Source organism: Myotis brandtii, unplaced genomic scaffold (genome assembly GCF_000412655.1).
Source record: "Myotis brandtii unplaced genomic scaffold, ASM41265v1 scaffold453, whole genome shotgun sequence".
Taxonomy (NCBI): domain Eukaryota; kingdom Metazoa; phylum Chordata; class Mammalia; order Chiroptera; family Vespertilionidae; genus Myotis; species Myotis brandtii.
The window spans coordinates 632,569-643,880 of NW_005367314.1; the positions used below are offsets into that span (position 1 = coordinate 632,569).

Sequence of the window (11,312 nt, forward strand, 5' to 3'; positions counted from 1 at the left end):
ACTCTGTGAGTGACAGGGGGGAGCTCCTCAACCCCCTGATCGGCCCTGCTCTGTGCGTGACAGGGGGGCACTCCCCAACCCCCTGATCGGCCCTTCTTTGTGTGTGACAGGGTACGGAGCTCCAACCCCCCTGATGGGCCTTGCTCTGTGTGTGACAGGGGGCAGCGCCCCAACCCCCCTGATGGGCCCTGCTCTGTATGTGACAGGGGGGGTGCCACAACCCCCTGATCTGCCCTGCTCTGTGCGTGACAAGGGGTGGTGCTGCAACCTCCCCATCTACCCTGCCTTGAGTGTGACAGGGGGAGGCGCCCCAACTCCCCAATCGGCCCTGCTCTGAGCCTGACCAGGGGCTGCAGGGCAGGCATGTAGGGATTGGGCCTGCCCTCTGTTACCCGGGAGTGGGCCTAAGCCAGCAGGTCATTATCTCCCGAGGGGTCCCAGACTGTGAGAGGGCACAAGTGGGGCTGAGGGATATCTCTCCCCCGCCAGTGCACAAATTTTTGTGCACCGGGCCTCTAGTTTATATATATGAAGGCATTTTAAGTAGCATGGGTTGACTAACAAAAGATTAATTTAGGATGCAGACAGTAGAAAGAATCACTATAAGTATTAAAACACTAGAGGCCTGATGCACAAAATTTGTGCAAGAGTAGGCCTTTCTTCCCCCGGCTGCTGGCACTGGCTTCCCTCCAGCACCCAGGACCCTGGCATCCCTCGCAGAGGGAGGCCCTGCCCACCCACCGCAGCCCACCAGTTGGTGGCCTGGGCATCCCTCTTTGGGGAGATCATGGAGCCCCCCGATTGATCGCCCCACTGGCCAGTGGCCTGGGCCATCCTCTGCAGGGGGATCATAGGGTGATGGACAGGCCCCTGACCAATTGCATCGCACCCACCTTGGCTGGCCTGGCGCCAGTAGATTTATAGCATGGTTCCGGATGGTTGTCCCACATTTGGCCATTTGGTCAATTTGCATATTACGCTTTTATTATATAGGATAAGCTAAATCATGCTCTATGAAATAGAATTGATAGGTACATTAAAAGTTTATCTTCAGCTCTAGCACCATGATCTTATACAAAGGTTTAGAACATTCCACTAGATATGTCTAAAGCAAACTTTGGGTGGAAATATCTGTGAATATTTCCTATCTTATTTTCCAACATGCTATGCCTATCTATAAGTCTATCTACATAGAGATGATAGAAGATAGATAGATAGATAGATAGATAGATAGATAGATAGATAATATTTATCCAACTTGATTTTTATCTGTGGTAGTGTAAGGAGCATGGAAAGACCTTTTTCTCCACTCATTTAGAGTTGGATTCTTTGATGCTTAAGCAATCTTTTGATGAATTCCTGATTGCCCCATCTGTAAATCTTGTGGGAAGGAGTTGGCCTGGTATTTACTCTGTCATATTTAAAAATTCCATATTTGTAGTTTGTGTTCTCTGCAAATTTAGCTGATGTTTATCAACCTTGAGGCAATTGTGGTCTGGCTATCTTTTTAAGTGAGTAATAGAGAAATTACTGATTTCTTAAGCTTTTTTTGTTGTTATTGCAGGGTTAATACAGACTTAAGCAATTTTTACTTGCTATATCACTACCACAAGCAAAAATCAAACTAGATTTTTATCCTTATTCTGACCTTTTCAAATATAGCCTGCTCAGCAAAATAGATGTATTACAATAAAAAATAATTATATACTTCTTTACCAAAATCTTGAGAATAGACAACTTTTCTTAGGTGATTTCAACCTATGAATCTATTTCTTGATGCATTGCTAGTAAACAAAAAAGGCAATTATGAAAATAACCTGATTTTCTATGTTGTATATGAAATATATGTATCATAGATGTCTTTTCCTTTTTAAGTTTATTTTTTATTGTTGATACTATTACAGATGTCCCCTATTCCTCCCTCTCGCTTCTCACCTCCAGTCAGACCCCACTGCACCGCAGGCTTGCACCACACTATTGTTTGTGTTCATGGGCTACACACATATGCATATAAATTCTTTGGTTTGTTTCTTCCTGTTCTCCAACCCCTCTCCCCTCTAAGATCTGTCAGTCCATTCCATGTATCTGCCTCTGGACCTATTTTGTCCATCAGTTTATTTTGTTCATTAGATCCTACATATAAGTGAGATCATGTGGTATTTGTCTTTCTCGGACTGAATTATTTCACTTAGCGTAATGGTCTCCAGGTCCATCCATGCTGTTGCAAGGGATAAGAGATCGTTCTTTTTTACAGCTACATAGTATTTCATTGTGTAAATTGTACCACAGCTTTTTTTATCCACTCATCTACTGATGGGCTGTATTGTAGAATTTTATAATTGCTGTATTTTTAAGGTGAACACTTTTTTTATTATCTCTTTATACCTCTTTTATGTTATTGTGTGTGTGTGTGTGTGTGTGTGTGTGTGTGTGTGTCTTTACATTCATGTTACTCCTTGGTAAAATGAGATTCATAATTTGTAATCCACACAAATGGATTAAAAAAATGAGATAATAGGTTACATGTTTAAGTTTGTGTCTAAACCTGTGTCTGTATACTAACTAATTTTACTAATATCATTTAGGCAAAATGAAGTAAACATTTTCAATTCAACAAAGTGATGGCTTTTTCTTATCTCTCACATTCTCTCTCTTACTCTTCATTTTTCCACGTTGGCTTGTATGCATAATGCCTAACCTCCAATTGATACACTTAATTGCCTTTTGGATGGAATATTTGCTCTCTTATCCAGAGTAACAATATAGATAAGGGAGTGGAGGAAATCATTTGGTACAACTTAAAAGTGATAAAGATTAAATTAAAAAGTAAATTTTTAAAAGTCTTCATTGTTAAGATTCACCAAGTTGGTGCAGATGTCTTCACTTTGCTTTCAGGGTTGGACACTGATCATATTAAGTTGTATTTAACACATTAAGAAGTTTGCTATAAAGTTGGGAGTTCTTTGATAATTCAATCTCCAAATGTCATTCAAGAGCCCCAAGATCAGACTTTTGAGTTGCTTCTACGGCTTTCCACTTTCTTCTGTAAGGAGATCCAGGAAGAAGAATAGCCTATAATGTTCACCATTTAAGTGGGGATATTTGAAATTCACTAAAAGTTTTCATTTTCAACTCTAAGCCCTTTAGAGCATTCCATAGTCCATTTAGCATAACTTCATCTGTTAGTACTTGTTCTGTTCCAATGCCAAACTCTAGTCACACTGAATTTTTTCATTTCTCAAATCATATCATGCTCTTGTTTACAAATTACTTCACTGCAGTCTAGACCACTCTTTCCCACACATTCTTCTTCCCTTTGTGTGGCCAACTCCTACTCATCCTTTACACTCTAGCTTAGGTTTTCTAAGGGAAATCTAGGCAAGTTAGGTTTTTAACTCCTTGATATCACCTCTGAAGAATCATGTGTCTCTCCTACCAATATTTTATTAAAATTACTTGTTTGTTATTGGTTTTATTCACTATATATGAGATCCACAAGATGAGACACTGCAAAGGGAGGCAGAAGTAGACAGGAAACTTGTAATTAAAGTTAATTTGAGAAAAAATGCCTTTTTATGCTTTGTCAATATGGAAATGAAATTTAGGCAGAACTCTGAGGAAGAAGAAGAAACTCCACAATATGACCTGAAAAGAATATATGCAGGGAGAAATCACTAGTAGGAACACTGCTTCTAAGAATAGTAAATATTAGGGTTGAATTTCCAGTTGGTTACTGCTTGTATATGACTTAATTTTTTTTTTTACTAATTCTATTATGTTGCACACTTCTGTGTTGATGTGCACTGGAAATTAGAAGAGAGAATGGGCTTTGTTCCACACCACAGCTAATGTTGACCCATAGATAGAATGGTAGCTGCAGGTACACAGAGTGATTGCAAGGAGCTAATGACAGGGGAGAAGTAGCTTGCAATATGAAGTAACAAATGAGAAAATGAGAGAGGACCCTCTTCCTCACTTCCCTTTGTGGAGATTAAAAAAGAGTGCATCTCAGAGGGAAGGCAAGGGAGGGTAGATGGATGGGAAATAATAACCAAAGACAATCATGGGAGATAATCAACCATGGACACAGACAATAGGGTGGTGAAGGCCTGGGGCCTGCAGGGGCAGGCTGGAGGTAGTCAATGGGGGAAAGATGGGGACATATGTAATACTTTCAACAATAAAGATTTTTTTTAAAGAGTGCATTTAAAATGCCCAACAGCAACAGTAAATGATCTTGGAGGTGGATAAGTATGAATCACATTTCTAAAATCCTTGTTTTTTGACTAGCAAAGTAAATTTAAGCATTGGCTCATTGGATTTCTTCAAACTGTCCGTTGTTATTTTCACCATTTCTGGAAAGTTTTCAGCTATTGTCAGTTTAAATGTTGTCTCTGACCTTCTCTTCTGCTTGCAAAAATCTAATTAGACACTGCATTTTCCATGTGTTTTCATTTCTTCTTTCAATTTACTTCCTCTTTATCGCTCATATAAATTCCAGATAGTTATTTGGGTTTATTTCCTAGATTTCCAATTTTCTTTATAGCTGTGTCTAATCTGTTATAAAACTCATCCACTTAGTTTTCTACTTAAATTATTGTATTTTTACTTTGAAGAGGGTTTTTTTTTACTTTTTTTTTCAAATATGTATGGTCTTTATTCATATTTTGAACTTTATTTTTTTGCCTTGTATGTGTCAGTTTTACTTCTTAATTAACTGAGAAGCACCTTAACATGTGTCCCCTCTTCCCCCTTTCACAGACACCTGGGCTGTTTCATTGAAAATCTGAAGTCAGCCTTATCAGCAAGATGGAATTCACTGGAGGGCTGAGAAAATCCTCGTCATTTCTCAGAGGCTACTGTTTGTGGTCTTCTCTGGAAAGAAGTTCTGTTTTTCTACAGATAAAAGTTTGTATTTTCCACCATAGTATACAAAATGTTAAGGGGAAGCACTTATGTTTTCTAAATAATATTTTTTCATACAACCAAAGATAAAACAATAAATCTTGAAAATACCAAAGAAATACAAACACTTGATGATTTTGACAATGAATTTTATTATGTTGAGAGTCACATTTATATTTCCATACCATCAAATCAATAGACAAAACATTTTCTTTGAAAATACATAAAAGTATCTTAAAGTTAAAAACATAATTATTTAAATTAAATTATGAGACTCTATTTGTACATAATAAATAAGTATTAACCAGCAAGAATTTTTTGCTGTTTTGAGGAAGAGAGTTCTAATTCAGGATTCTGGTGATTCAACACAGAATAGCACAAGGCCAACAGTGACAGGACAATATGAGAAGTATTAAAAGTAGGATTTGTAGCTTAACTGGATATTCTGTTTGTTTTTAATTTTGCTAAATCAAGCAACCTCAATCAAAATAAATCAACTTTCATCAAGATAATTCTCTAATATATTATTTAATATCTAAAATAAATCATTATACTCTCCAATCAACAATTCTCCTTTCCCATTTTCCAAATTGATGCACAAATATTACTCTATTTGATGTTTAAATAAATACATAAATATTAAATAAGTGAATAAGTTACACTTGAAAATAATTTACGTGACGATGGAAAACATTGAATTGCTCGCACATGTCCTCACATCTCAGTGAGGTGAAATGGTGACTGGTCCTTTTTCTCCAGGTTAGGAATAAAGAAGAAAGAAGGCGCAGTTAAAAGGGACTCATGGATCTTGGCTGGCAGACTAAGGTTGCAATATTTAACCCCTCTCCCAAAAGATAAAATAAATACAGGATTTCCAACTAAGTTTGAATTTATAGTAAGCAATGAGTTGTTTTGTTTTTGTTTTGTTTTGTTTTTTAAATAAGTGTGTTCTAGATATAGCATGGGACATTGAAAGAAGCTCTTCATTGTTTTACCTAATATTCAAATCTAATCGGGCATCCTATATTTCACCTGACAACTCTATGCCAGACCCACACAGTATGTGAAGCACTAAAGTAGATTTGTTTGAAGTTTCATTGGCATCTTTACTGAGGAATTCTTGGAAACCTGGGAAAGTGCTGTTCTTTTTTGTTCTTTTTCTCATGGCTCTTTATTCTCAGCTCTGAAAATAAATAAATAAAATGTAAAGATGAGCAATGTTCTAACAGGAGTAAAGTATGGTCCTTATATTTAATACAGAAACTAATATAATCTTAAATAGTCATATGTTAGAAATGTTCTATACTTTCAACTATCAGAAGAAAGACCAGATAAGTCATCCTCCAAAGCAGGACACTTCTGAGACTGAAACAGAATCATAATAATGGCACAGGGACCAGGCATAAACCCAGACTTCCCTGGACAAACTGAGATGTGTGGTCTTCCCAGTCATGAGTTACAATAAACTCTCTATTGCTGATATTTATTTTGAATTAAAGAGGCAGCTACCTAAAAATATTTTTGGCAGCAGCAGGAAATTTATAAGCTGACTTTTGGACTGTATATCTCAGGATAAATGAAGAATCTAAATTAAAAACAACAACAACAACAACTTACTCCTCTAAAAATATCTGCACAACCTTCTGCACCCAGTGTTCCTCGGGGTCCAGGCAGAGCAACGTTTCATTCTTTAACTTTACACTGAAATGAGAGAGAGATGATTAAAATCAACATTTAGCAGTTTCAGGCACCCCTTTGCCATTCGGGTCATTGTCCCTTAAGTACGGGCATGAAATCTAAGTCAAAAGCAATTTAGAGCTATGAATCATGGAAGCTATCATACTTAAATGACATTCATACCCAGAATATGTCCTTCTGTTTAACCCACTACTGTATTCCTGGTACCTAGAACTTTGTTGGATGCTTCCACCTTCCTCAGTACTAGGTTAGCTAAAGTAAGATATCTAATCACTTTTGAAAGTACTTACATGATTTCTGAATTTGCACAGTGTGGTCCACTCTCAATCACTCTCAGTTCCCTGATAAGCTTGGGGTGGAAAGGTGTAGAGTGCAAACCAATGCACTGGCATCGAAGTTCTGTTTCTATTATCGGCAGAACTGAAGCTGTGGGAAAAATAAAACAATCATAGACTGATTTCAACAACAGGGAGGGCTCTGCTAGCTACTCCCTCTTTAATCCCAATGTGATAACTTGGTGACTGTGTGTTTTACAAACATCGCATCTTTTGCAAACTCATTCCAGAAATTGAAGGCTGGATATTCTCCTTGCCTCTGACATCAGTTTTTCTTCAGTTTTAAAAATAGTCATTCCTCATAACATTGGATATCTTTCTACATAAAGACTGGAGTTGTCTTTGTGCAATGTTGACATCTTTATGATACTTTTTTTTTCTACTAGATATTTCATAATCCTCTGTGATACCACAGTGCTATTTGTAGTATGCAAACTAAGATTCACCAATAGGGAAATTGCCTTCAGAAAGAATTAATATAAATATATAAATGAGTTTCACAGAAGTGTCTTATATCTCAACACAATCCTCAATGCTTGAGAGAAAAAATAAAGAAACTATATATCATAAACATTCTAAACTGTATTTGTTTCATAAAATGAATCCCGAGAAGACCTATATTCTGTCAGGGTGTCCTTAAATCAAACGAGAATTGATAACTATCTGAAGATTTTCAGTAAAATAGTACACGGTGTAAAATTATCTGAATTATCTTGCTCAATATTAATTTATATTATAGGTAACTGTGGCTCCCAATAAGATACACTCTAACTTATACAGACGGGATTGTCTTTGTGCAATGTTGACATCTTTATGATACTTTTTTTTTCTACTAGATATTTCATAATCCTCTGTGATACCACAGTGCTATTTGTAGTATGCAAACTAAGATTCACCAATAGGGAAATTGCCTTCAGAAAGAATTAATATAAATATATAAATGAGTTTCACAGAAGTGTCTTATATCTCAACACAATCCTCAATGCTTGAGAGAAAAAATAAAGAAACTATATATCATAAACATTCTAAACTGTATTTGTTTCATAAAATGAATCCCGAGAAGACCTATATTCTGTCAGGGTGTCCTTAAATCAAACGAGAATTGATAACTATCTGAAGATTTTCAGTAAAATAGTACACGGTGTAAAATTATCTGAGTTATCTTGCTCAATATTAATTTATATTATAGGTAACTGTGGCTCCCAATAAGATACACTCTAACTTATACATTTATATTAAATATATGCATACTACAGAGTATAAATGATAAGAACAGAATGTCTGTATTAATCAAACACTATACTTTTCTAATCGTTATATAGATACAGCCTAAAAAAATTAAAACTTCAATTTAATTAATTGCCGCTAAATGACTGCAAAGATTATTTTCTATTCCTGAACAAAAAAAATATTTGTTTGTTTTTAATCAAAGCATTAAGGATAATCTTACCATCTAAGGATCACATTTAAACCCAGGAAAACTGGATTGGAAAGATGTGCTTACCTTCGCACAGAGCTGCAGAAAGCACGAAAGCTGCCAGGAGAGCGACGGCCAGCTTGGAAGTCATGTTTATGGCAAGGTGGTTTCTTATGGGCTCTTCTCTTAGATGCTGGTGAGCTCTGTTGTCCTCAGGGACTTGTGCTGGATGAAGAGTACCCCTGGCTTTTTATATTCTCTCAACAGCGAGAACTGTGCACGCTCATTCCTGTATTAGGTCAGAGGAAATTCCACAACCTGGAGCTTTCCGGTCACTCTTGGTGAACATACCTGAGTCACCAGACTTCTCTCATTGATTTCTTATCTAATTTTCTGCACGATTGAACTTTTATTGGATCTTTAAAATAATTTAATTTCATTCAAAAGCATGTTTGCTTTAAAATATTTTTAAACAGTGAAGCGTCTCAGTTTGATACAATTGTCAGTTGTATTCCTTCATACTTAATAAATAACTTTATCATAGTACCATCTGCCAGCTGTTAGAGTAAGCTCACTTGTGATTATTCTTTTATGGCACGTTGGTTTCTTTATGTAAAGTATATGTGCTGTGATGAGAGAGGAGATACTCCAGTTGACCACTTTTATTGGGGACACATTTTATGAGCAGTTGTTTTCTAAGAGTTTTGGACAGTTTCTGCTCTCAAGGAACAAAGTACAACTTTTCCAAAGATTTGGTTTTCTAATGTATACTTAACAGAATGAAAGTTGTGCCTTTTCATCCATCTCACAAATATTTATCAAGTAACTTCTCAGTAATGTGGGAATCTAGAGCTGGATAAGACAAAGTACTTGTTCTTAAAGGGTTTGGTCTATCAGAAGAAGAAAGCAACATTAGGGACCTGACAATATTAAATATGTTTTTATTGATTTCAAAGAAGAAGGGAGAGGGAGAGAGAGATAGAAACATCAATGATGAGAGAGAATCATTGATGGGCTGCCTCCTGCACACCCCCTACTGGGGATTGAGCCCACAACCCAAGTATGTGCCCTTGACTGGAATCAAACCCAGTACCCTATAGTCTGCAGGCAGATGCTCTATCCACTGAGACAAATCAGCTAGGGTTCCTCTTGCTTTTAATTCTACTATTTCAGGAACTTGATTGTTCTTTTATTTATTTAATATATGTTGATTATATGTTAATGCCAAGTATTATAGTAGGAGATGTGATTACTATGTAAATAAGATATAATCTCTGATTTCAAAGATTTTGCAGTCTGGTGCCAGATACGAACAATTAGTGACACAAGCAACTACAGTTTTGAGGAATTTATAAACAACCTCAAAGCTACGACCTAAAATTGATAATGAGCAGAAGTAAAACCAATGGGGTGGGGAGAAGGGGTGGCTGCCTTGCTTATGGAGGAAAAAAGCCAGTAAAAGGTAATGAGAATTAAGAGAACATGGTCCATTTGGGTCCTTGACATTGTTGAGCATTGTATGAAAAACAGTGTATGGAATGAGGAGAGGAAAAAGTTGAAGCCAGATATGTAGGCAAGACCTGGATCTTAAAGAAAATTGACCGCTTCTTTGCTTCAGTAATATCGGTTTGTTCAGCAAGGACATACTCTCCTATGGACAAACCTGACGGACTGGTTCAGTCCCTCATCATCAGGACACAATCTAGTGGCACCACACAGATGCTCAGAGTTCTGACGATTTGCAAACTTCTCAACCTCTCAGGGTTGCCTTTGTATTTTTTTCTGAGTCCTGCTGACATAGGCACCTCCTTGCCATCCCAATTCCATCTCCTCATCTCCTCCTTTTCTCCTCTCAGGGTATCACTTGCATCATGATACCAACCTTAGAGGTTGAGCTAATGAGTTCCATTTAAACCAGATGCTCACTTTTTTAAAACAATGGAGCATTAACTAATAAGGCAAACCAACCTCTTTGCTGTTGTTCATTTCTCACAATGTAGCCTTGATGCATTCTGTCCTCAGACTCTCTTCATCAGAGGGAATAGTGAACAAAAACAAAATAACCACTTCTGTAACGGTAACCCTTTGAGACACTGCACAGTAAGTAGAATGACTAAATGGGGTTAAAGAGAGAAAAGGGCTTATTATCCAATTTGAAAAAAAAAATGCTTCTTTTAAATAGAGCAGAATGGAGTGAAAAGTTTAACAAAGCTGCACATAAATACAAATGATATTTTATTACCCACCAGGGATGAATGTAAACTTTAAGGAACTATCAACCAGGAAGCTGTTTAAGTTCTTACCAGTTCCTGAAACACGAGAAGCACTTAACAGATGAACATTCAGAGATTTTCACCATAGTCATGGGATCAAAGCTATCATCCAAGAAAGGAAAGAGCTCAAGAAAAAGTCAAGACAAAGATGGGCATTTACTTTTTCCACATCTAGAAGTAACTCTTCCTTTTCCATCAAACTCCCCACAAGAAAACTGAATGTCTTTTTGGTATTTTGAGCCACCTAGGGAACCCACCCTCCTTCATATACGTGTTTTAGAATTAGGGCGTTTTTGTAAATCCAAACAAAGTTGTATTCACATAACAAAGCAGAATGGCTTTTAAGTGAGATGAACTTAGGTCTAAATCTTGTCCCATGATTATTAATCAAGAGACCTTGAACAAGCTGATCTATCTTGATATTATAATGCTGCTGCATAAATCTGAACCACATTTCTTAATCCAGTAGTTAAGTCTCAACTTAAACCTGGAATTTTTTTCTCCTTTTGAGGAAATTAGTCTCAGCTCAGACATCCCTGAGGTTAAGAGAACCATAGACAAATGCTATATATATCAATGAGTTTGCCTTATAATGTTGTTACTGCTAATATCATAAATATAAAATGCCTTTCCCCTAAAATTTTAGTCAACAAAACTCAGAGTGAGCTGAAAGATTTAAAACAT

At 36.8% G+C, this 11,312-nt stretch overlaps 1 protein-coding gene across 1 annotated transcript; it reads right to left on the reverse strand.

The window, feature by feature from the left end:
* Positions 1–6,518: 6,518 nt before the first annotated feature.
* Positions 6,519–8,590, reverse strand: CXCL8 (chemokine (C-X-C motif) ligand 8). Its single transcript, XM_014546591.1, has 3 exons — positions 8,443–8,590; positions 6,894–7,029; positions 6,519–6,606 (listed from the first exon to the last, which is right to left on the reverse strand). Exons 1-3 carry the CDS (start codon positions 8,504–8,506, stop codon positions 6,519–6,521), a joined length of 288 nt encoding a protein of 95 aa, XP_014402077.1. The 5' UTR covers positions 8,507–8,590.
* Between the last annotated feature and the right edge of the window lie 2,722 nt (positions 8,591–11,312).

Bases quoted from the DNA above. Each gene is read 5' to 3' on its own strand.
- CXCL8 (XM_014546591.1), bottom strand. From the start codon at position 8,506: ATGACTTCCAAGCTGGCCGTCGCTCTCCTGGCAGCTTTCGTGCTTTCT. The intron at 7,030-8,442 runs GTAAGCACATCT...TTTTTCCCACAG, and splicing joins TTCTGCAGCTCTGTGCGAAG to CTTCAGTTCTGCCGATAATA. The intron at 6,607-6,893 runs GTAAGTACTTTC...CTCTCATTTCAG, and splicing joins TGTGCAAATTCAGAAATCAT to TGTAAAGTTAAAGAATGAAA.